Here is a 27855-nt window from a genome sequence, read left to right on the forward strand (position 1 = left end):
TATCTGGTGTTATTGAATTTTGACGAAGTTCGTTTTTAATCGTACATCGGAGTACTTTATCGTTAAACATAGATTTTTACACGAAGAAGCGAAATTTCGAATTTAATATTGTTTCTCTATTTAAATTGTTTAGCAAGTTTGTAATCTTTAATTATCGAATTTTTATGAGTTTTGCTTATCTTTGATAAAAATAAAATATTATATTTATTGCTATATTATTTGCAATTAGATAGTATAAAAGATGTTACTATACAGAATTTAACAGTATCTTTTAATTAATCTTTGTCTCAACATCGATCCCTTCTCATTTCTTTCAACTTTTCATTCCGCAAATAGTTCCCTACGAGCGCTTAATAACCGCGACTCGTCCAACTTGTCACGTCAAGTACCGTGTATAATTATGCGTAGTTCTTAGCAAAAAGCCCGTTCGAAATGCGTGTGTACAGAATCGTGCCACCAAACGAACGCGAACAACTCGTTATGATTACGTTTGACCGGTGTATTCGCTGAAATATCATGGAAATCTCCATATTTACCTGACCCAGTGAACGAAACTTTTATTCTCGGCGTTCTCTTTCTATTAAAAACACGTAACGAACGTTCTTAAACTCAAATACCGTCGATGTTAAAGATCGAGCAATTTTTGAGCAGACTGTGACAGAATCGAAGCACAGGCAGGGCTCGTTTCGTTTTTGTTGCAAGACGTTGCGAGCACAACTCGCGAAATAGCGTGTGTCATAGCAGTACACAAGAAGCGCGTTGTTTCTTTGACAAATGGTGTGTCCAGCGTGATACAACTTATGTATGATACATGTATATACACATATGAGTGTGATACGTGTTCCTCTGTGACCACGATGTAGCCTCGACAGAGATCTTTCTCGACTAATTGATAAATGGTATTTGTCTAGCAACAACGATCTTTAATTGCATAACAACGCAACAAGCGATAATAGGTTCACAAATCGACACAATTTGACAAGAAAAAAAGCCGTGTACGTGTGAGGACGTTGCGGTGAAAGTGATTTCTTGAATGATTTTTGGAAATTACTAGATATATTGATAAACGAACAAAAATTTTCAAGTGATACAAATGATCAATTTTTTAAGTAAGAATTTTTCTCGATGTAAACGAGAAGGATTATATCTCATAAAGACGTTAGAAGGTTGATATGTACTATTTAAAACTTACAGAAATTATTTAATTATTTAATATTAAGAAATACACGGTGGTACAATACGTAACATTATTAGAGAGTAAATTCATACAGAATATGAATTTATATAAACATTTGCATAAACATATCCGCAATGTAATCATTAGACTGTGGATTTTTATACACACAGACATAGAAATGGGATCTCAACCGAGATTTGCTTTACCCGCTAAATATGTATTATATATTTTCGTATATTATATACATTCTGTACAATGTTATTGTATTTGCTACGAATGCATAAACTCATGAAAATCACTTTCATCACAAATCACAAATTACTACGTACCAGCACGAGAGACCAAACAAATGAACTGGACGATACTTCCAAAAAAAGCTGACGCTTCTCAAACACGAGATTAAATCGATACAAGTGTCGATACGAAATAAGCGAGAACTGTAGTCTAAATGAGACACAGCTGAAAAGCTATTCCGTGTTATTAATTAGAAAACTCCAGTCAACGACTTGTCAGGAATAATCTGGTGAATATATCGACACGTGGCAACGAGACAAACGCAAGGGAATCGATGTACACCGTGGCACTGGTGAAAATTAGGTGTCTCGGTGGGTGGACGTTGCGCACCATCGGGCAAGTGAGTGACAGAAGTGTGTGTGGCCAATCGAATGGTCGTTTCGACCAATGCAAAGTAGAAATTGTGTAATGTCACGGCATATTGTTCGTTCACGTATAAATAGGATGCGTTTTATGGGCCACGTGTGTATATAGGGTGAGGTCAAAGCTATGTACAAACTGACAGCAGATGATTCTACGTGCAATAACAGATTCAAAATGTAGAACATTTTTTTGGCAGAAGTTTAGTTTTTTTAGGAAATTCATATTGGAAACTCGTTGTTACGTATTCGTAGATATATACGTTCATAGTATAGTTGTAACGTATGGTTTTACATGACTTTTACGTGTTATTAGATGCAGAAGAGTGCAAAGGAAAATTTCATCAACGATACATTATTTCGTCGATTGAGTGTTCTATAAATAAGCTTCAATATGACATTTAAACAAATGGACCTTTTCTAATTTGCTTACGTGTTCCAATTCAACCTCTAAAAATATTAAACTCGTCCATTTATTGTCGTGATTTGCAATAGTTGCCGAGCTATCGACACAAATACGTTATCTATATATTAAAGATCAGAGCAATTTTCGCTTCTTCAGTGTGGAAAATCTCTAATGAAAAGAAACACGTGTGAAATATTTTTCAAAAAACTATCCTATTCCAAATTCCCATTAAAATAACGATAATTGTTAACTGTATAAATGCATGAGTTTTCAAAATTGCTTTCCTCCAAATCTAAATGTCCAAAAAAAATGTTGATCCCCACTTTTGATTAAATTTTGTACAAAGAATCATCTTTTGCACAATATTTCCAACTTCACCTTATATACAATATATGTGTATATGTACACTAATCGTAGCCATGATCATGAGGTGTATAGAAAGTTGGAACGAAAAGAGAATACTTGTATAGGTGTGTACGTGCATGTGTTTGTTGGTGTGTGGTGTATGTGTGTGCAGTTATTACTTAGCGTGACGTAACGTCTTACTTCTTTTTTCTTTTTCTTCCGTCCAAAACCTCCCTGAAATTGGAGAAACGGAGAAACAGTCGTTACACACAGAGAAAAAACACAGAATACGGATGTAGAGAGTTACAGTGACGGGGAACTAGGGTTGGGATAAGAAAGAAGATACAAAAATACTATAAAAAAAATACTAAATCTCGCTAATACACGATTATCGGAAGGAATAATAGTTAACTATACAGTTAATATATATTATACGTAAATGTAGAGGACTGGGATTGAATCATAAAGCTGGGATTGATTGAGAAATATAATAGAAAGTGAGAATACGAAACAGAAATTACACTACCGTTCATAAGCATCTGGACAATTTAGCGCACTCCTTATACTAATACAAAATTTGATTGGATTTTATCAAATTTAGTCTAAATTAATTAGAAATTTCTTAACGATTAAAAGCAGTATTTGTTAATCTTTTAATGGAATTGACAGACTATAGATTCAAACCGTCTATAAAATAATTTAGCAATAGTATAATTGTTTTCTAACAAGATACGTAATTAATTAATGTGTGTGTCAATTTTAAATATCGCTGCCTGAAGTAATTCCAGTACTTTCTACATATATATATATATATATATTTCTAAAAAATCTTTATGTAATAATTAAATGTCATAATTAAAGAATTAAATAATTTGACTATAAGGAGTTTTTCAATTTTATTGCTGAAAATTATACTATTGGATAGGAATAGTAATTCTTCTCTTTCTTAATTAAATAACTGAGCGACATTCTATCATCATAAATAAATATCCAATACTTACAAACAGTAGTGTGCATACATATTAATATAAAGACAGATATATGTATATAAACTTCATATGCGGAGTTATATTCGTTGAAATCTATACATATATCATATATATATATATATATCTGATCATACATATATATACGATACGAAGGATATTCAAGCGAGAGGATCGCGGGATCAGGCAAGCTAGGTGAGAAAGGAGGATATAGAGATCGAAGCGTACCAATTGATACCATCTCGCTTCTCTCTTTCCCTCTCTAGTCTTACTCTACGGGGTTATATAAAAGAGATAGTGAAAAGAAGTTCTGTTAATTAATCGGGAAGATCGAATTTCACACTCTTAACTATGTAGGTCTCAAATCGAGAAATGCGATTTTATTTGAAATATGAAAAATATATAAGAATATTTTCTAATTAATTATAAACGAACACATTCGTGTAAATATACGAGTTATTGTAATTAGAGCTATGATAAGCGTGTGTGAACATTTTTAAGGTCTTTCCGATCGCATAACAGACTCCAAATAAGTTTTAAGAAACTTTTTCTAGCAAAACATTTTCTACGAAAATTCTTCAAAACACTTAATCACCCTTTTTTTGCTTCACGTAGTGGCAATAAAGTTATTATAATACTACGAGAAATTGAATTGATATCGAGGATGTTTCACTAATCTTGTTACGGAATTCTTTCCTCAAATGTATTCATAATATCAGTGTTTACCTTCCTTTTTTCTTTTTTGTTTTCTAATAGAAGAAAAATAAAAAAGATTTTTGGTAATAGAATAAAGGGTAATAGAACGTAAGGATACTTAGTAAAATTTATTGCAAAAATGTTAACGATAACGCACGTATACGAAGCTAGGCAAGATACAGATAGATATTATTGACCCACACTACTAGAATGTAGCGGAGAGAGCGTGGAACAATGCATGGGGAAGCAGACCGTCTATAGTCAGACGCGCTTATAAGAACGTCATGACTAGAAATACATCTTCCTGTAATTTTCTATACGTGCGATATTTTAAGATTTCTTTCTAATAAAAGTAATTACAATATTAACATAATCTTTAAACATTATAAAAGCAAATGAAGAAAAAATCAATAATAAACATAAAATTCCTGAGTGTCCTATAATTCCTATAATTAGATGAATAAAAATTCTCAGTTCATTACTGCTTCACGCAATAAATTTCTAAAACTAAATTAAAACGCATTTAGAATCATGTATAAATGAGTATCTTTTTTCGAAACAAATAACGTTCAAACCAGATTGAACGAAGAAGCAAGTTTAACTAATATTTCTAGTTAATTGTAGTACCTCTAATTGACGAATCATTAAATCGAAAAGTAATTTAACTAACATTTCCTATACGTGTAAAACTCGTAAAAGGATTGAAGTGTCTTTAATTTGAAAAATACATTTAACTGATACATTCGTTAAACAAATGAATTTCTGGATCAAGAAGAAATTTGAATAAAACTCGGCAAACAAATAAAATCTCTTGAAAGGGGAAGAGAGTCAACACCGATACGATAAGTACATTGATGAAAAGATCGTTCCATAATGAACTTACCAGTGAAAGACCCAGCACAATTAATATTATCTATATACGGTGGCTACGTAAGTATACGGTTAAGGGGCGGGAAATACTACAATACAGCGAAGAGCATAGAGGGAGAGAGAGAACTACGACACAGCGATATTTATATGTATATGTACGTATAGAAACAGGCACAGATAAGTGACACTGCAGACATCGAGCTCGTACGCGAACATATCTTTGGTAACACAGAGAACAATACATTAGTCGACGACAGTCGTGTTTAATATATATATGTATATTATATATATATAGATTATATATTACATACATATATATTATATATATAGACGTATATAGACAGATACAGACAAAAGTCGTCGATAGGATAGGCATGTATTTTCACTACGTTCAGCAGTAAATCAAGCAAACAATCAACGCGACGGGTAGCGACAATCGGTTGTTCACAAGAGGATTAGGTAGAAACACCGCAGCTTGACGTATAATTATATATGTATATATATAATATAGGTAGATAGAGATATGGTTTTGTGAACATGAAGAAACAGATCTCACAAAATACGGCACTGCAGCTACGCAAAATAAAGGTACGTCCAAAAAAAAAAGAAAAAAAAGTACAGAAAAAGACGAACAATAATTGTAAACGTCCATCGAGCCTCACGGACAACACCGTGATTAATTAACATATTTAAGATCGATTAATATTTCATCATTGAAAAATCGTTGACCAGCCCGTGAGTATAAAATTTATTACGCAAGTAAAGTTATTAAAAATGTTATCGTCTGATTACTTTTCATGTTTGTGACATTCTTTGTTACTATCGACGCTCGTTCTGATAATCGTTTTGAATTTAATTTCTTTTTCTATGAAGAGATATCAATCGGTTCTTAAGTAAACAAACGTGATTACTGGTGAAGAAAATCATTAATAACGCACTTAACAGCGATGCTTGTACGTTCGAGGTCTCGCTATAGAGATCTGTAAAGTAGAACAACCTGTGTATCGATGTTAATAAGCACGTTACGTAGAACGGTCGTATGTGTCTTCTTGGAACTCGTCTAACTGGAAACGCGAATCACCGAATATAACACGGTCGTTCTTTTTCTTTCAATTGGATTTTCATCATCCTACGCTATATCCAGAGATTTATCGTTCACGTTACAGTGTCAATGGTCACATATTTTTGGCCATGTATGTGGGTAGCACGTAAAAGGGACATGTGGTTTTATGGGAGATTGAGTTGGATGCTAAGAACGATTGCTCGAATAATCGACGAAAATGATTCACGTCCATTAAAATAACAGTCGAAAAATTCTCGTTAAATTGTATGAATCATACAAACTCCTCCAGTTCTATGTAAATCAGACAAGCGGTTGCAACACGAAATTTCTGCGAACTATTAACTATTAAATTTCTCTGAAATTTCTGCTTCTACTAAAGAATACAGATCCATTAATGAATCATACTATCTCATATTCAACTGTAGGAGTCAATAAATCATTCGAATTTCTCAATAGAAAAAAAGATGGTGAATAAAGAAATATCATGGATGAGAAACACTCGTGAAAATTGTTCGTCGATTAAATCGCCAAACATGGAAATAGAACTGAAACTTAAGAATAGTATAGATTGTTTGGTAATTGAAAATGTAAAATATATTGAAAAAAAAGACAAAAAAAAAAAATGAAAGAATTCTAGTTTCTAGCCAGCAACGGTCCTTTCGAATCGATGCTCGCGACTCTACATATATAAAGTAGGCTGAAGGAAACACGGCCGCGTTCTTACCTCGCCTTCCGCTCTCTTCTTCTCGAGCTCCTTCTGCTTGGCATGTTCCTCGGCGATGCGAGCCTCGATCGCTGCCAGGGACTCCCGCGTGAACGGACGGAACAAACTTCTTTCTTCCTCTGATACAGAGTCAGAATCTTCGGACATTGTCTAAGCTGCACACAGCTGAGCCACCTTCCTGGACACGACAATTGTAGCTTTTTAATTATGTAACTGTCAATTATCGTCCTTTAACATTAATAATTCTGGCATTAAATAATTTCACATTGAAGATATTGCTGTTTTGATATTAATTATTACAGTATATCAGATAATGTTCCGAATTTGTTATTAAAAATACTGTTCATCTATATTGGTGTATTGAGAATATATATTTCTGAAGTTAGACAATGTTTTCAACTTGATATTAGAGATATCTGTTTTTTAATATTAATCATTCTAGGTGTGTAAGATAATGTTCTTCATTCTGGCGTATTAAGTAATTTTCTTAATTTGATCATTAAGGATATTATTCTTCGATGTTAATCATCCTAACGCGTTAAATAACATCCTTAATTTGATACTAAGAGTATTGCACGTTTTTTAATACTAATAACATTAGTCTTAGATAATATCGTTTTTAATTTTTAGGTTTTAATATTGGGGTTTTCGTTCATTGTGCTTTGATATTCAGTTTCTATCAGATGTTTCAGGGATGCGAAAGGAAATATGATTAATATAATTATCATTAAATCGGGATTCAAATTATCCCCGTATTTCCAACAGTAATTAGCCTAAAATTTATCTCTTGCGTAATTATTTTCATCTAGAAAAATGAATAAATCGGTATATTTCCTTGCGGAAAGAATTGCATTTTAGTAACCAATATTTCACCTATTACAACGAGAAAAGAGTTTTCGAAGTTTTAAAATATCTATAATTGACCTTAAATTTAGTTATCGAAGAGATGTCGATAAATTTTTTTCTCTCCCTTTGAGTTCTATTATGGCCGACGCTAATAACCAATCTAATAATTCTATTTTTATTCACTTCTATTGACCATAATTGACCATAGATTGTACCGCTGTAATTATAAATTGATAATAACAAATTACTAAGTAAGTGGAAAAACCAATAATGGAAAGTGTTTGTAGGCATTCCTTTAAAGTGGATGGATATTCGCGAAGCCAGGGTTATACACGACTCTAAAGAAATTGTAGGCTGAACTTATTTCTATAATGGGATGGCACACTTCGAGACCCTCTTACCCAGGTCTATGTCTCAGACCACTTAGTAATAAACTTCACGATGCTACGATATCGTAGAATTTCGTGTTAAATTGTCTCAAATGCGAGGAATTGAGAGTATATGTAAGTATGCTCTTTTATAACTTAAAACGCTTCAAACTTTGGATTTATATTCAATCCTTGCTCTCTTTTACTGAAATTATCCATAATTATCCATGAAACTGGAATTATCCGCTCTTATACCTCTAAGAAATCTTTATTAACCGTGAAACTACTAACTATATATGTTATCTACAATATTATTTATTATATATTACATATCGTTGATATATTATTAATATTAATTAATATACTATCTATAATATCCAAAAGTCTTCTTTCTTTATTTCAAAATTCGTATAAAATTAGAGTCTAACATGGAATCAGAATTTTTTACATTTTCTAATTAATTGACTATTTAAATATATGAAAAAGTATTATTTATCAACGCTAGGTTACTGTGTAATTTCCAAAAAATTTTTCTTCCGTATAATTTTCTTTCCCCCTTTCAAAATTCCTGTGAAATTGGAACTTAATTTCTCGAATCACTCAACTGTACGGAAAGCTATTATTTATCAATGGTAGGCATCGGTGCACAACGAAGTAGTCCAACTTTTTTCGATCTGAGGATCTGTCGCGACATTCTGATTTGTCTGGTGCACTTAAAAATTGGAGCACCGCCAACACGAGTTTTATCGCATTGAAACGAAAAGCCCCGTTGTAGAATCAGCTCCAACTGAATTATTAAACATTGTATTATTGAAAAGCCATGAACAATGTAAGACCGAGTTTAAGTCACAAGAATGAAGCACGAAAACACTAGTTGAGTCTGATGAATGCTTTTGTGAATAAGGAATTAGATCGGAAATATAAGGTTGTAAATCCGTATTCAACTAAAGAATGCTTCGTTTCAGTGATACAACAAGAATTTATAATGCTTTATACGTTATATTTGAGGCTTTTTGATATTATTTAAAAAATGTATTTTAATTAGACTAATTTATAAATGTAAAAATTATTAAGAGAATTAAACAAATTTTAATAAATTTCTGTGATTCGATGTAAAGTTTCATCAATTCACGTGACATCTCAGATTCGCTTTAAATGGACAATATAATTCCGTAAATAGACATACTAATATCTAGTTCCTGAGGACGCCTGTAAACGGAAATAGAAAGCTCATTAAGTATGCATGAGATTTATCGAACAGTCAACTTTCAAGCTCATTCAGTGTCCTCAAAATCGTGTTGGAACGATCAGATCATAGGAGATAACAAGATAAAGGCAATTTATTATTCTGCATTTCAACTATGTTTGTTTGTTTTATATAATAATAAACTCATTTTACTCAGAGGGATATATTCTATATACACGTTCAAAGTATTTTAAAACAGAAACGAGAAACATTAATATCACAAGAAAATTTACTTCTTAAACTTTTTGCTCCACATTACGATATTCGTAGTTCTTAAATTATTATTTGACGAAACCAAATGTATCTATATTTCTTTTTCAATCGTATACAATCGTGTACTATAGTATTATATACCATTAACGCGTAATTACTTTTGGCTGCTATCACGTTGTCCCATTTCCATTTCTCTCTTATATTATAACGCTCCACATTTGTATAGTCAATGCCAAAAATTTCGATAACTCAAGGACATTAATCCAGTTCCTCCACCATCTTTTCAATTTTGGAGACACTAAAATACAATTCTAAATACAGTTATCTACGATTTTAAATAAAACGCTAACAAAAGATGGCAGATAAGAACTCTAAAATATACACAACAGAATTCCAAAAACGTGAGCAGAAAATCGCCTCTAGCACGTGATGGGGATGGCAACCTTGAGATTCTGAAATATCTCTCATCCTAGCTGTACCATACCTCAATATTCAACCTAGTTTGAACCAACTACCAACTACCATCGATTTCTCCTCTTAATATGTTCCTTACCAGTTTTCAAAATTTTTCGAAATTTTTTACCATTATTTTATACTATCACAAATTTTTTATTCTGTTTTGACTATTTTACTGGCCTCTTGTATTTTTTTTCTTTTTTTAATTCGAATATGTTACGTGATTGGAAAATCTTACATAATCATTAAAAAGAGGAATAGTAAAACAATTCATTTTATAATAATCCACAATCTGAACAAAAATTTATTTATACATAGTTATTTAATATATATTTATCAGGACTTTTTCCTTTGTTTGAAGAGTACTAACTACCTTTCAAATTCGGAGCCCTTTTTTCTAGTAGTCTGTATACGAGTATTTATTTATTGTAATTATTATCAAAGGAATTCCTGCCGATTGAATCTCATTATGTGAACGTTAACTCCTGTTATATCAGTAGAAAAAATAAATAAATTTATGTGAATTCCAGTTATATAAACCATATCCCCCAAATGCAACAAACGAATGAAGCTCGACTTATACGATGAAGGAAAGATAAGGATTGAGAATTGTAAAGGAAGAGAATACATATCAATCAAATAGAAGAGGAAATTCTTAATAAATATGCACCGGAAAATTGATGTCTTCAAACTTATACATACAAACCATCGCTTTTTCTGGTGAAAAGATTTAGAAGATTACTGGAAGATTTCCAAACAGTATAACATAGACTAATGGCAGAAAAAAAAGTATATTAACAAACTAAAGAACGTTTAAACAGTCAATGTCATTGACAATATTTAAGATTCTCAACAAGGTGTATCGACAACATACGACATTGATTGTCGAGGGTACCGATAATAATTTAGGAACCTTAAATATTGACAATAATACTGATTCCCTGAACGCTCCTTTAAACATTACGAACGAGATAGTCTCTCAAGCAGCGCACCAATTCCACTTCATACACTGACGAGACTGTGACGAGCCTCTTAATAGCCTATCGTTTATTTTACAAATATTGTTCGGGTTTCTGAACAAAGAGCAACGTACCACTAAAACTACGACCGATCGAAACACAAAGAAACACGAAAACAGTGAATACTCTGTAAAAAGTGAGTATACACCTTGAAGTTGCCAAATTTATTCAAAAACTCTTACACGTACTCTGCATAAATTGAAACTCGATGAAAACATGTACACTGTATGTATTAATACAAACGAATAGTACAAGAACATATAACAGTACAAAATAAGTGTATCGTATACAGGCAAGGTAATATTGTACTCATTTTAGTATGGTATATACTCGCTTTTAACTCTGATTGTATATCATTTCCAATCTAACGTGCTTCAATTCCAGAAGATACTCACTTTTGATCGGTGCTAACAGTTCCTGAAGTGTAATGTGCGCGTGTCCCACGATGCGGGGGGGTAATAGAGTGGCTGCTGTGGTGGCTGCGGCTGCGGCTGACGAGGACGAGACCGATGCTGGGAACCGCGCGACTTGCCGGCTAGAGGCCGGTACGTGGGCGTCGATTCGGAATGCGTCGTGCCGTCGAACCGATTTGACGACGCCGTTACGTACGATCGGACGGATAAATGCGACTCGTGCAGCACGTCGACTGCCGATCTACCGATGCTCTTCGTTTCCCTCTTATTCTTCTCGATCGCCGTGACGCCTCTGATAATATTTTCCTTACTGCGCACACTACCGCTACTTCTAACGATGCTTCTTCTGACTTTAACGCTAATACTGTTGCTGCTGCTGCTGCTGCTGCTGTTGCTGCTGCTGCTGCTGCTCCTATCGTTGATGATGATGCTGCTGCTGCTGCTACCTGAATCTCGTTCCGACGAAATGGCGACGAGAAATGACGAACGCGCTGCGGCAGTGCGTGCTATGTCGGGGACCGTCCAACGCGAACCAAGATTTTTCATGTCCGACCTGCGATTCGAATACACCACTGTATTTTTCAGTTACTTCTAAAATGATTTGGTCTTTTATTGTTTCTCGCTTCGGGGAAGATGGGACGTTCTCTTGATGTTTGAATTTTTTAGGATCTTATAAGGAATTCTTGTACTTTTACAATTAATATGTATGAATATATGATAAGAAATCTTTCAGTAGCTACGAAAAGTATTTACATATTATTGTATTTATTGTATCAATATAATAATCAATAAAGTCCAAGTATATTAAATTTCGTACCATTTAGCAGTACTCTCTCATGATTACATATTATGAAAATATGTAATAATAGAATTTGATAAGAATCGCCTTATTGGAAGATAAGAATATGTGCAAATACTTTTTGTAGTCATTGTATATGTTTGTAATAGCATAGGTAATTTCGTGGTGTTTTTAGGTTTATGGAACGTACAATGTTAATTGTTAAAAAGAGTATTGTAATATAAGGTTCTTGGTTTTTAATTTTCTAATGTAGAAAAAGTCTACAAAATTTTATGGTATTATATTTGTAGAAGTGTGAGATTATGCAGTGTATAATGTTATGACCGTGTTGTACCAACAGTTTTGGGATTTTATGAGGAGAATTTTCATGAAATTTTATGGTACGTGTTTGTAAAAATATACGTAGAAAGTAATATATTTAATGTATTCTAATGTAGTCTTAAGAATTTTGAAATTTTCTGAAAAAATTTGTAATTCTCTTAGGATTGCTACATATGGTACACGTATATATAAATATTGTACTGAATAATACAGTGAAACAGTTGTATTAACATTGTACCTATAGATTTTCTCTAGGAATTTTATGATACACATTTGTTTAAATCTAAGTTTATATAGTGAATAATACCCTGAAAAAAGCTATTTTAATATTACATCAAAAACTCAGAATTCTGTTGTTTAGTGTATAATTCTTTTTTTTTTTGCGAAAAGGCTATTCTAATATTGCAACTAACATTTCGCGTTGTCTGTTGAGGAGAGTAAACTACTGTGGACTGTTGTTCACTGTTAAGTGCAAGTAGGTTCGTACCATCAGTGAACAGACACAATACTTCGTTCAAAAGAATCGACTCATGTATTGTTTAAATAGTTGCACAAGAATTATTTATTAGAATTATTGATAAGAAAGATTATATATTTATCTCCAAGTATGTACCTCCAAATCACTTATCAAATACTTTCTTAAAGAGTGCACATAGAAAACATCTAAGACCACATCCACATTCTTCATATACCCATTCGTGTCATACTCACGTGTGAATGAAGCGACGGGTGTGATCAATCCGTTATTCGAAATAACATAGTCTGATCTTCGAGTCGATCGATACTTATCTACAACAGAAGCAAAAATCTGCGTCAGAAATCAAAATTCAATGCACTTCTTTAATAACCACCCATAATACACCCATAGAAATTCGTAAATAACATTTAGCATACCCAAACTGTTACGATACATGATAAAAATTTTTATATATTTTTACAATGAATGAAAAACTTGAGAAGTGGTATATTTTCCAAAAAAAAGTAATAATATACAGATACAAGGGACTGTAATATCCATATTTATCTAGAGAATTTAGTTATGAATTTTCAAATCTTTATAATTACATACAGAAAGGTATCTTAATATTTGCAAGCATACAGATTTCTCACAGACAAGGTATAGCTGTTTTAACATTGGAAACAAAATTTTAATCATAGTATCGGAATTTTGTAATACATATTTTGGATGGTATACGCGATCTTATAATATTTTTAGTTACATAAGGTATCTAATATCAATTGTTAGAGAAGATATTATAATATATCAAATCCCGAGTTCTTAGTTCTTTAACGTGGCAAAATCCTACATACCAAAGGTGTATGTACTAAAAGTATAATTTTATACATATATCGCAAAACATTAAGAAGAAAGATATTTTACTATTAAACCGAAACATTTGCAACAGATTTAAACAAATTAACATAGACCACAGTTTCCTCGAATCGAAAATTTCATCACTCGTATCACTTTTCCTTCGAACCCCTCCAAATAACGAGAATCCCGAAAAAAGTACTTCCCATGTCTAACATCCCATCAATCTATAATTCAACAAACAAAAAGCTCATAAAAAATAAAGGTAGAAATAATAATTAAAAAAAGGAGAAAACATGAGAAACAAAAAACTTAAATCAGCCTCGAGGATCGTATACGTATACACGACGTTTTCGGGCGGAATATCTTTTGGCAACGAGCGGCCACTCGAGAGTTTTGTCGTTCGTGAAAGAGTGCGGCGTGTTCACGCATATTCACGACAACAAAAATTTACACGGAGCATGCGATATAGAGGCGGCTCGAGGAAGGGTGTCGGTGGTCTTTGACCGAGTTTCGTGCGGTCGATCATATTCCGCCGGAACTCGGTCACGCGCTTATGCATCGGTGTCGTCGTCGCGGCGCCAACGGGCGAACCCGCGCGCGCCCATACGCAAACCAGGAAAAGTAAGAGTGAACGGTTGATTGCCAGTGGAACGGGTATATGCAGGATCGGACAGCGCCGAGTAGCCGCCCGAGGAAGGACGAAGATGCCCAAGGCAATTTAAGGACGGCCACCAACTAACGATACGTACCACACAGGAGAATTGCAACTTAATTCGATTATGCTAATTGCACCAGCGTGCAATTTTGTTCGTTTTAATTCCGGACCGCTAAATCTGACGATCGTGAAGTTTTAAGGGAGTAGCGTGAGATTTTCTAACGGGCATTTTTGGTTTGTAATTATAAAAAATGTTAATTAATTCTCTGCAGACAAACGAAATGTTACGTCTGAATCCCTTTGAGTTTGAGTTTCTTTCTTTCCAGTAGAAATTATTTTTACACAAGATAGTAATATTAACTATCCGTAGGCAAGAGGAATTTTACCCTTCTTTGTGAAATGAAATCTTTTAAATACTATAAAAAGAAGTTTTGTTTTTATTGAAAAATATCTTGAATATATATGATTTAAGAAAGAAATAATAGGAGTAGCAACGTTGGTAGGTATGGCGGAATTTTTCTCAGATATTCTTGAAGCTTGCTATAGTAAAAAGTATCGCAAGTAAGAGAGTTGAAACTTCATGGTTACTTTAATACGATTGTATTAAGATATTTTACTAGCGATCGTAATCGATAGTATATAAACTTATTAGAAATGTTCATTTTATGCAAATGTAAGGAATTGCAGGTTATTTGGTTATTATAAAAGGGTGTCACGCGTTTCAAAGAAGGTTAGCAACATCGATCTATAGAAAAGCTCGACTAGTTATCACATATATAACGTTCGATATCATGCAAATGTTTAATCCGGATGATGGATAGTTTAATCCTCATTCGTTCCTTGTTTCAATTTGACACGTTGTAATATATCTATGTATATATCTATGTAAAAGAGCAGTAGGTATAACCTCAACACAACTTGATATATGAATATTGAATATTGAATATGAACTTATATATGAATTACGTACAGAAATTTTTTAATCTTACAATACTTTTAATAAAATTATTTGTAAAAGCTATTTAGACTTCCGTTGTTTCGTTAATTTTTTATCATCATTTCAGTTTAATACTAAAGAATTAAATCCAGTTGGAAAAATAAGAGACAGATAATAATTAATTTTTTAATGTCAGCACAGAAACTTCAAAAAACCTTGGAATATCTATTATATTTGTTCGAAAATTAAAAAATAATTGAAATATACAAAAACATTTATGGAAATATAAAGGAATATCATTCGCCTTTACACTTTATGTGAGAAAGGAAATACAAACGACTGATTTATTAAAAGTTTTAATGAAAAATACACGCAATCCAAATTCCGAATTTTTATCAAATTTTTACCATAAACGGAAATCACTCTGAGACTTCTGAATGGAAACACCTATATATCTAGATTTTCTTTTATTCAAGAGATAGAATAGATCTCATCATTAATAAATATTCCCAAGAAACGAAATTCCTTAACATCGAATGCTCACATACGTATTCATAATTTTTTTCAGAAAGATACACAATAATTATCTTCCTTAGCCTGAATAAATTTTGAAGTAAATGACTTGTGTGTGAAGAAGTCGAGGTACCTACATACTACGATATTGGACGTATCATGAAAAGTGCAATAAACATTATGGAAAAGAAGATACATAATCCGGCGACATGGAATGCGATGAAGCTCAATTTAATTGCTTATTGCAGCTTTTATCCTGCGGATATATGACTACAATAAAAACGGCACTCTGCCAACACGCAGGCTAGAGAGAAACGGGGTCAGGTATGTCTACGGTAAATCAGCCTTCATCGAGAAATCAACAAAAGCATTCGACGTTACAAGAGCTCCCCGTTAAAGAGTCTAAACACTCAGTTTTTTTGTGTGAGTCTGTGTATGTGTACGGAGTATGAAATTGCAAGGACGCTTCAGAAATGACAATTTATAAGAATTGCCATATTACAAATATTTATAGAGTAGATCGAAACGCTACAGGATAGAGCAAAAGTCCCCTATACATAAGAAAACGTTACAAGTTTTCGCTGAAAATTATAGATATTCGAAAAATCATTATCCTATACATGTGGAAACTTTAACGCCATCGTGTATATTCATCAAGGAATAAATATTTAAAATTAAACAAATAATTCTATCGATATACCATAATATAATATGATAATAAATATCTAAAATTGAGTATTTTAGTGGATGTTTAAAATAAAATATCCCAAGTATTTAAATATTCTAATCTCGAATTCTATTCTTTATAAAATGTATACCATCTAGATTACTCTCTATATAAAACCATTGTATGAACAATCGAATGTAACAGAAACGTCGTCGGGAGAAACTGTTCCAAACGGTCTTTTCGAAAGCTCGAATCACGGATCAATAAGCGAGTCCCGATGCATATAGTGGTCCGAAACGAATGCATGATCTACTTCGAATGCTGGCATGAATCGAGCCAAACCTCGGCCGTGTAAATCCCTAACCCGTGGTTTAAAAAGTCGATCGCCTGAAACTCCTTCCACATATCTCTCTTTCTTAAACCGCCATAGGCGAAACAAACTCTTGTCGTGGTTGGAAGTCGAACAGAGAAAGATAATCTCTCTGTGGAACTTGTTCCATCGCACGTGAAACGATAGGTATCGTGCAATTGGTAGCGACCACTGCATTCCCTGTAATTGCACGGCTGCCATCTTGATGGAGCACCAGAGAGCACAGTGGCGCCATCGAAGAGGAACGGCAACGGGAAACCGTTTTCTCCACGTTGTGATGTGGCACAGCAGCGACCCGACACCGACACCGATACCGACGTTGCGTGACGTCACGAACCAGGCCGGGTACGTTGCGGAAAAACGTTGTCATGACAACGAGCGCTGACGCTACCGTCGCCGCACCGTCGTTACCACCACCATCCTTGGAGGCTATTCCTCGAACCCACATCCGCCAATGCCAAGGATTGAAAATGGCAAAAACACAGTCTGAAGGCTGAATAAGAATGATCTGATCTGTTCTTCCATATATGTATTTATTACATATGATTTTTAGGAATTTTCTCCAACACCTAATTCCATATATGGTATATCATCCTCCTATCCGTGGCGGAAACTCCGGCTACCGAACGCTCGGATGAGTCGGAAGTGGACGATGTATGTAGGTCGTTTGGCATGAACTGGAAACGATACTGGGAAGAATTGAGCGAAATTGGAAGAAATAATACATCGTGACTACAAAGAGGATTGGAGAGCTTACACGTGATTGTAATCTGGGAAATGAGAATAATCATGTTGTGATATCTTGAAATCGCGAAAAGACTGTACATTTTAAACGTGTTTAATTGTAAATTTGTAGTAATTAAGAAATGGTATATAGTTTAGAATAGAAGAATTTGATGCTTGGAATATGGGTATGATTCGGATACAGTTAGAAGCGCATAGTACAGTGTAGGGACGATATATGGGAAACTTGAAAACTGTTCTTTTCTCTGTAATGGATTTAGATAAGTATGTAGCACATAAGTTGGAAGATTCTAGATTCTAGATTCTAGATTCTAAATTCTAGATTTTAGATTCTATAAATATATAATTTGCTCATACGTTGTACACGATTTATACAGAAATTTGAAATGTCAATTCACAATTTTGAATTTATCAATTGATATAATCACCTAATATTTTTATACTCCTCATCATAAAAATTTCACCAATTCTACATGATTATTAAGTTCTGAAAAATTGAAATTATGATACTGTAATTTTTGGACTTACGAAAGCAAAAGATTGTAATTCCTAAATTTACAATGCAAACGGTTGAAGAACTCGTATCGTAAAATTTTGAATGAAATTTCAATAGAATAGAAAATTTGAAATCGTAAAATTTAAAACGTAATGTTTGAAGTAAAATTAGCATTAGAGATCATATTGCCGATAAGAAAAACATTCGTAATAGTTAACCATATGATTTTGATATGAACCATATGATTTTAATCTGCCTTATAATTTTAAAATATAGTAAACAACGTTAAGAAATTACTTAAGCTTTCTACCATAGCTAGAGTACTATATTATAGTATAATAGAGTCACATAAGCGTTTTTGCTTCACAAGCTGCGAAGAACAAGTTGCAAGTAGAAGATGATAAAAGTTCGCGAGGCAGTAGTACAAAGTTACTTTGTGCCGCCAATGGTGGACGACATAATAGCGATAACTATTGGGTGCGCCTACTGTTTTAGCGTGACATCCAAAAGATTATTATCGCTAGAATAGTCGTATTAGAAGCCAGAATCGATAATCATTAACGCATATATAGGTTCGCAACAACTAACTTTTCGACCGACATTTGAACAAATTTCCAAAATCTTCAAATATCTCAAAATCAATTACAATAATTAATATAGAAAATTCAGTTATATAAAATTGCCATAAAATTAATCATATCTTAAACGAAAACGAAATTTAAGTAATAAAAGTATTAATTATATAAATTACTGTGCCTTTTTTAAAAATATAGTACTAAATTATATATTATACATTAATTATGAATTATTTTTTCATTTAAATAGAATATTTCATCGAATAAAAAATCCAACCAAAGAAATCATAGCAAAATATATGTATAGCTAAAAATATAATATAATATCTAAACTTATATTTCCAGAAATAATATTGTCATATTTCAATGACGTGTATACTACTACGTGTATACTATTTCAAAAGTATGTCACGATACTAACAAAAATATTAAGTACATAATACAAATTGTTGCTCTCACGGCATCAGCTGCACTGACACGACCCACAAAAGATAAAGTATATCTGAAGCTAAAGTATAGTGCAGAACAGGGCCATGCGTTCTTGCGAGGACAATCGATCGATTGCCCGTTTGCCTGCCTGCCTGCCTAACGCCTGACTTCTCTTACGGATTTTCACTTGCCGTTACACCTCGGAACACAAGCCTACTGCGAGATGGGATCTCGATCAAGTGTTCTTCATCAATCGATAGAACCTTGAACCCTGCATCATTTTCTCTATATACTTCGATATCTTCCTCCCCTAGAGGAAGTATGTTAGCCCTTCCTGGACAATTCGCCCCCTTTGTCTATGGGCTAATATTAGATCGACCGAAAAAGCGAACCAAGTTATCGTTTTTCTTATTATAGAACTAGAGGAATATGATAGAACATTTAGATCTTCGATTCAATCACAATAAATTGTGATATGTCATTTTTCCAAGTTATAATTATATTACATTCGATATTATACTCGATCGAAATGACAAGTTCAATAATCCCATTAAGTTAAACTTAGGCATCGAGGACATGACTGTCTGATATTTTAATATCTTACGATTCGAAAGCTATTTTATAAAGAACGATCTAATTATCAACATTTTCTAATTCCTATTTGGCCACATATCAATATTCGTACTGAAACCCTAACTTGAAAATAATTAAATTTACTAAAAAGTAACAAAATGTGAATTAAATATATTAAAAAGTTACTGAAAATATTAAAATGTTAAAGAAGTTACCAAAAAAGTATTGAAAATAAATAAAAATTCTAAAATTAGTCTCTCAACAATTATTCACGTTTATTAATCTTATTCGACATTGGACTAGTTCCAAGTGTACCAGATTATAAAAGATCAACTCCACTCGGTCTGGTACCAATTCTACGAATAATTACATAGGAGCATGGATACACAAGGACCAGAAATCCCAGAAATGCCTTAATATGCATATTATAAGCTTCAGAAAAGTCCACGCATACTCGTTTCGGATGCAGTTCTACTTAAAACGTCATGCGGAGCATATCGCACCTGTTGCGTTTGCTCAACGCTTGCCCTGCAAAATCTTCCTCCTTCTTTTACCCTCATCGTTCGTATTGCGCATGCGCGCGCTTTTGTAGCGCCGTTGCTTATCATGGCGCATTCAGGATCAGAGAGATACGGATCACCGTCGAAAGAGGTTACCTCTAAACTCCCTATTCTAGATACTACCTCTACCATGAACGTGACTACGTGACTACGACAAAAATCGCTTTGTACGTTCCATCAAAGTATTTCTATGCGAGGCCTCCAGTTACATCCTACTTACAGGCCTCCTGCAGAATCATCATCGCTCCTGGGGGAAAATTGACAAATTGTCTAATCGCTGATATAAGGATAACGCACTCGACTGGATTGAGTGAGATTTTTAAGAAACAAAGATTTTCAGATTGATAATTCGATTACAAATTCAGTAATTAGTATGGCTAGAAATATAGAGCATTACTGGTAATTACTAGTAATTTAATAACTGTGATTAGCAGTGGTATTATTAGGATTATATAGTAACTTAGTAATTAGGATTCTCGTGGAGGATAAATTTTTAAATTTGTATTTCGGATTTTTTTAGGAAAAGAATGTTAAGACAATAATATTTAGAACATATTTAAAATTTGTAAAATTTAGTTACGGTTATAAACTTTGAGATTCAAACTTTACTTTTAGCAAAAACTATAAACTTTGATATTTAAGTTCTTAAGAATAATGACTGTCTTATATGACTGTGGAATATATATATATATATTCCAAAGCTGCACAAATTTTAATTAGAATCGCTGAGAATCATTAGTACCAGAATTACAACTCTCGAATAGAAACTAATCTCAGAATAGTAATTTTAGAATATTGAAAGCCTCGAAATCACAATTCTGGAAGATTGTATAGCCCGAAATCACGGTCCTAGAAAATTACGAACTGAAAGACCATGTTTCTCGAAGGCTACAGAGTTTATAATTGTCATTTTCAAGTAGCGAGAATTCTCAAGATTACAAATTTTTAAATGGAAATTTTTTCTTCGACTTTCACAGTGACTCTTATTATACATTTATAATAATAAGCACCTGATTGAACCGCTAAACTGTTGCATGCCAAATGCCAAATAACACGTTTACGAGAATTGCATTAATGAATCGAAATATCACGGATAAAAGAAAAGGCAGAGGGTTTCCAGACCGCAAGGGAACGTTTAAGTCGAAGAAATCGACTTTGACGTCACGCTTTTCTCGCACGACGAACGGACGGGAAAATACGCTTCCTTTGAGCTACAGACAATGTAGCTTTGATACGACCTTTGACATTACACGGCTATACTCTATCGATCTTTTATTTATTAAGCTAAATAGTTCATCAAATTTTAAACGATGCGAATATATGATTCTACGAGACACACGTGTAGCATTTAATTTTATATATACATATTCAGAACTTCACAAGCAACCAACGAACCAACGAACATAAAAATAATCTAATTTTTAACCCATCTGATTTTATACCATCTCTAATTCAATTCTGATTAATAATAACCTCTTACTGATATATCTTAATATATCGTATCTAAATATCTCTGTATTTCTTAACTCAATTCAAATTCCTATCTTTAATGACAGAAACAAACATAAAAATATAGCAGTGACATTTTCAACGTGCATAAGCAATATAGGAATACAATGAATTTCTACCGAAAGATTAAATGTTCGCCGATTGAGAACTCGTGGAAGATCATTCTCGAAGGATCGACATCCGAAGTAGGCACGATTCACGCGTTTCCTTCACATCAAGGAAAGTCCCAATGAGCCTGGTGGTCGTGCACGAGGCGGTGATCGATACCATGGCACGACTTTTAAGCGGATCGTGCACGTCGTATTGACCGGCAATTTTCGCGCGGAGGAAGGTCATCACGAGACACACAAGAACACAAGTCGAGCATAGACGGGAGCGAAAGAACACGATATAACCGATGTGTAGTGTGCGCGCCGGCAAATACGACCTTCGTCGACCACGAACACAAAGGCAACCGAAGCTATTTCACGTGCGACTAATCTCGAGAAGAGAGAGCAAAGAAGAAGAGCAAGCGCTTATCGTCATCGCGAGAGTGAACCCCTGACTGATCCCTGACCGAGGCAGTTATCGATCGATATATCGGGAATGGAACAGCAGTCGCGCGTCACGCTATAGGTAGATATATGTCATTTGTATGTGCGTGCTTTGTGTGTGTATATGTATGTCTGCTGCCGTATACGTATATGTCACCTTACAATTCGATTCGTGCTATCGTGTCCAACCTAATCGAAACTGTACGGTGGTCACGGTAATTGATTATACATATATGTCTGTATATACTTATAGTGAGAGGAAGTAAGAGGAACAGAACGAGAGAGACGAACATATTTTTTACGTCACAGCACGGGTAGTCATGGTATACGGCGGTGAAATGAAAAATTTCATTGACGATTAAAGCATAGAAAAAAGTAACAGACAGATGTATAGAAATGATGTTGCGACAACGATTATTCGTTATGTGGTTGGGCTGCAAGGTAGCGCCATTAGCGCCTCCTCAGAGGAAGCGCACGCGGTCACCAAGTAGTAAAATCAACGAAATATCTTACACGCTGTTTACCCTAGCCAACTCGTCCACTCACGTGAACCGTCCTGATAACTTCAATTATTATCGAATAAAAGGAAGGTTCAGATCGATTCAGATGCACAGAGGAGATATACTAAAACTGTTCGAATCTTTTTTCACTTACGGTCGAGGAGTTTCTCCGGTAGCGTAGGGATAGTCGCGGCTTGAACGAAAAGAAGCACGACGTAGCGATATGGAGAAGAGGCACTGCGACGTCGAGGAGGGGCGGGTTCTGAGATACCTCCGCGGGCCTTACTTGTTCAGCTTCGGCAAGGGTAGCACACTACCAAGCAACGACACTGTAAACTGAACACACCGTACGACGACAAACTTTTCTGTCTTTTCTGTATGCGTGCGTGTGTGTAGTGTGTGTCTCTTTCCTTTCTCTTGCTCTCTTCGTTTTCTCTTTCGTTTCTCGCTCGTTTCTTTCCTCGTTTCTGTTTCTTCCTCCGCGATAATTATAAATGACGTACGAATCACGACGAGGCTTCGTGGCTTTCCTCGGAAAATTCCAAACGAATATCTCCGTTCCCTTATCTTATATCTTTGATTCTCTTACTGCTTTTCTTCGTTCTTCCGCTTCTTCTTCTTCTTCCTCTTCTTCGTATCCTTTGTTCTCCTCGCGCCTCCACCTCCTCTTCCGGCACCTCTGTTCTTCACCGCAGCGGCAAGGACCCGCCCCGTGTCGCGCTACACAAACGTGTAGTGGATAAAGAGAGCGTAAAACTTGCTCTGCGACAACATTATCTGGCCGGTTATCGGTATCTTGCTGCAGTCGTCATTTCTTCCTTTCCTCCAGTCTCGCCGCCCGCGTCGCAACGAAAATTGATCGCGTTGCGCGCGACGGTCCCTTCCTGGGGGACAGACCCGACGCGTTCTATCACTCGTAATTCTGTCACCCCGTAACGCAGCTTCGTCTGACTACGATCCTTCCGTCTTTCCTGCCTTCCTACCGTCCTTCGTACCCTTAACTTTCCTGACCGAAGGACCGACCGGGTCCTTTCCACTTCCTTTGTCTGTCAGTTCCTTCTGGCACATAGACGCGCGCGCGCGTCTCGGTTCCTCTGTTTCCCTTTACCACTATATACCAACCTAACACTTTCTCACTCTTTCTTCACCCCCTGTAAATCCCCCCTTCCCCTTCGACTGACTGTCTGTCTCTTTCCCGCTCACACCCTTTTCCTTTCTGTTGAACCTATCTCGCTCACTTAGTTGCCACTAGCACTCTCCCCCGCTTGTCGACGTCTCTTCTTCGTCCGCGTTCCTACCTTCACCCCCTTTACTTTTATCCAGCTAACCTGACCACGGGAATTCACTACCGTTCACCAGTCCCCCGTTAACACTGAGTCTGAGTCTCTTAGAACACTCCCTGTCTGGTGCACACTTTTTACTAGATGAAAAGCTTCTCTCGAGGACTGTGTCACGATTAGACAAACCCGACGCGGACGTTATTGCACCGCCACGCGCCAATCTCGCGCAGCGGACTCCACGAGAACTAGTTTCGAAGCGCCCCACTATATATCCGCACCATTCGCAACGCCTCTACATGAACCAACCCCCCCACCCTATCTGACCACCCACCACGCTCAACGAACCTGCGCGAGAGACTGTCGCAACTACAAATCCGTACTCACCCAATGACAATTGCGGTATACGCTTCTTCTCTATGAACCTTTGATCGAGCCCGTTCCTCGGCGTTCCGCTCGTTCCTCCACCATGACGTTCTCGCGCGAGCGCGGTCCATGATGGAAACCACAGCTCGGCGGAGGGAAATTTTCTTTCGATCGTAACTTCGATTCGAAACAAAAAAGGGTACGAAGTCAATATCACGGTTAGGATTCGTAAATTCGTACGCCCCTTGCTTCCGTACCACGAACGGATCAATGAAAATTTACCCTTCCACTGACAGCACCTCACCCGCCACCCCTGTGATAGCGAAAAACACGGTACCACACCGCACCACCCTTACTACCTTCGCCTAAAAACATTCGCTTGCCGCCTTTCACAGTAACCAATCGTCTCTGCAAGCTCACCCGTACCGTAAGCTGCAAGTCTTTCCTTAAGGAACTACCTATTGGCCACCGATCGTGCTGCAATCTTACTGTCACCTCGACACGCTTCGCCATTATGATATCGTGCAGTTTTTCACGTTTCCACAAAAGTATTTTCGAAAAATTTATTTTTTGGTATTGATTCATAATCCTTTTTATTTGTGTTTTATCCGTATTTTACATTTTAGATATCTTTCTAATAAAATTTCCATTTAAATATTTTGAAGTGTTGTAAAGTATCATATATGGAGTGTATACACGTTTCTGGTTTAAAAAGTAATCCTTATAAATTGCTTTTTTTCTAGTTTATTAATGACCTATGTATAAATTTGTACAGAATAATTTATATGCATTGCATTAATATATACCTCAAATTGATTTATATCAATTTGAAAATGTGTGTAAAAAATATATGTGCTATGTATAAATATAGGAAAATTCTTTTTGTAATATTTAACGGTGGTTTGTCCATACTGCAACTAAACGTGCACGGATTTCTATCAAATATCACGCGGTTAAAAATTTTGTACAATTCACATTTTCACTGATTCAAATATGCCTGGCCACTTCGTTTCGGCAGTTTGTAAATACAAAAATATAAGCTTATTGCTAACAAAATAATTAGCGGGAGGCCAAGACCAAGTGAAATGATCATGATTACTAAATAAGAAAATTGTTCCTCAGGTGGTGTACCATACCCAATCAAGAATGTCCTGGAAAGGATATTAATGTCACGTATTCATTTTCAAAATCTTATTAAGATAAAGGCAAGAATATTTGTTGAAATAAAATTACCATGTAGAATAGTACGTTCTTTTGTAGAAACCATCTCCTTTACTCCCCAATGACACAATGATTCTTTGAGTGAGCAAATTGTCAACCTTATCTCCATAGTAACAGTATAACATAGAATCTATGATAGTACTCGTGTGATTAGATACTTTTAGTGGTGGGTATTGCATTGTTTCTGTAGAACCTGTTATATCTCTAGACATAGTTGTGTAAGAAACTGGTCTCCATTGTAAGTAAGCTCCCTCTGTCTCATAATTATCCATACTTTTGTAAGGTGGTGTTCTGACTTCAACAACCTAAAACATATAATATTAACATTATTAGAATATTAAATTCGTAATTAATATATTTTAGTAAAGAAAACAAATCATGATACATTACATCAAATATACCAGGTGTATGTTCATCGTCCAAACTTTTCTTCGGATTAATAAACATAGGAACTTCAGGATTTCCTTCACCTACTACCAACAACTCGATAGCAAATCTGCTGTTAGTGAAACTTTTATTAGTTTGTAAATGATCAAGAATGATATCAACTTGTGTGGAATTCTCAGTATGTAACATGTGAGGCATAAATTCTGAGTGATCAAGAGAACAAAATCCCATCAGCTGAAAAGTAAATAAACATCACATCAATAAACTGTAAATTTCATGTATATTTTTAATATAATAAAATAACCTACCGATACTTTTATGCTTCCCATTCTGCTGATATTCATAATACTGTCGTTATAGGAATTACCCTCCATATTTAATGTAACAAATTCATTATTTTGTATTAAAGCCTTACGGTCCCATTGGAAAAACATGGGATGTAAACTATTGGTATTTACAAGATTAGCAATATTTATTAATGCTGTGTCATTTGTGTCATTGAATTCTATAATCTAAAAACATTGTTAATTTTCTTAATATATTAAGGTTTAATGTAGTAACAAAACAATATATATTACGATATCATATATACTGACCTTATTAAAAACTACTCCAAAAGTATAAATAGGTTCTTCTGTAAATGTTACAGAGTTTTTTCTCTTAAGAAGAAAGTCCTTCCAACTTATGTTCATAGTAGCTGAACGCGAAGTAAGTGCTAACAGTACAGATGGATTACCATCAAAATCCCACAGATAGTGCAAAGTGTCATTGGGGCCATCAGCTCTTAGATAAACTGTTGTCAAATTTCTGTCTTTACATATCGTGCCACAGTCATGATTCAGCCATGATCGTAACTAGTGCCAGGCAAATTCTTTTATATAAAAAAATGTAAATATATTGTTTGCAACTCAATAATTAAGTAGTGCATTAATATAATCATAAATTCTATATATCATGTTTTACATTAACTACAATATGATTAAATGAAGCATTAGTAGAATTTTGATTTTATTTTATTTTTATGAAAAAATACAAACATCTATTTGTTTAGTATAATATATTGAATGTTATTGTTATTGTTATTGTTATCATTTAAGCAAATTTATCACTAAATTTCCATACATTATATCATTATTAATCGCTTGATTATTAGGGTTCTCACGTTAATTAATAAATGGGTTATGGGAACTCGTGTTCCTCATTAAGTAAGGTACTGCTTCCAATTACCACCGAATTGTCATTCAATGAACTGAGACATGACAATAATTTCTAAATCGACTCTACCCACAAGATAAAACAATCAGACGATGAATCACATTACGCGCGACCTTTGTTTTACATTCGTAAAAGATGCTGATCCAAATTAATCGAATCGAATTCCTCTTATTAATAAACTAATAACAAGAATATATCATGTTACTTACAGTCCTTTGCGTACAATATCCAATATCTACTAATGTAATGAATAAAAACAGGAACACAAAAACATTATTCATACTGCCAGACGTGTATAACACCAAATCAGAACATTTACTGACAATCCTACTGCAACTTGTAACGACGCTACTGTCTGCTTGCTACTAAAGCTCGGTCGCTGGAATCAAAATGGATCTAAATGTACACTGCT

At 34.6% G+C, this 27855-nt stretch overlaps 2 protein-coding genes across 34 annotated transcripts in view; both read right to left on the reverse strand.

Annotated features, from left to right (window-relative positions):
* para (sodium voltage-gated channel paralytic) overlaps positions 1-24523 on the reverse strand; it is a 69632-nt gene extending 45109 nt beyond the window's left edge. For 16 of the 32 annotated variants that reach the window (XM_069119843.1, XM_069119838.1, XM_069119841.1 and 13 more), the window contains exons 1-5: positions 23132-24522; positions 13313-13390; positions 11464-12034; positions 6921-7098; positions 2783-2815 (exon numbers count right to left, since the gene is read on the reverse strand). In XM_069119843.1, the coding sequence (XP_068975944.1) occupies positions 2783-2815; positions 6921-7067 (180 nt within the window). In that variant the 5' untranslated portion in view covers positions 7068-7098; positions 11464-12034; positions 13313-13390; positions 23132-24522. Of the gene's footprint in view, positions 1-2782; positions 2816-6920; positions 7099-11463; positions 12035-13312; positions 13391-23131 lie in introns of all 32 variants that reach the window. The other 16 variants (XM_069119852.1, XM_069119857.1, XM_069119855.1 and 13 more) reach the window with 4 other exon arrangements.
* Positions 24524-25341: 818 nt separating this feature from the next.
* Positions 25342-27830, reverse strand: LOC138183204 (glycosylated lysosomal membrane protein). 2 transcript variants are annotated; one of them, XM_069119870.1, is made up of 6 exons: positions 27653-27830; positions 26825-27082; positions 26537-26740; positions 26232-26462; positions 25854-26146; positions 25342-25771 (listed from the first exon to the last, which is right to left on the reverse strand). In XM_069119870.1, the coding sequence occupies exons 1-6, from the start codon at positions 27722-27724 to the stop codon at positions 25600-25602; spliced, it is 1230 nt and encodes a 409-aa protein (XP_068975971.1). In that variant the 5' UTR covers positions 27725-27830; the 3' UTR covers positions 25342-25599. The 2 variants fall into 2 exon arrangements, with proteins under 2 accessions (XP_068975971.1, XP_068975972.1); XM_069119871.1 differs by having other exon boundaries at positions 26825-27099; positions 27653-27808.
* Positions 27831-27855: the final 25 nt, after the last annotated feature.

This window comes from Bombus flavifrons, chromosome 9 (assembly GCF_040668555.2).
Source record: "Bombus flavifrons isolate JBK064 chromosome 9, iyBomFlav1_principal, whole genome shotgun sequence".
Lineage (NCBI taxonomy): Eukaryota > Metazoa > Arthropoda > Insecta > Hymenoptera > Apidae > Bombus > Bombus flavifrons.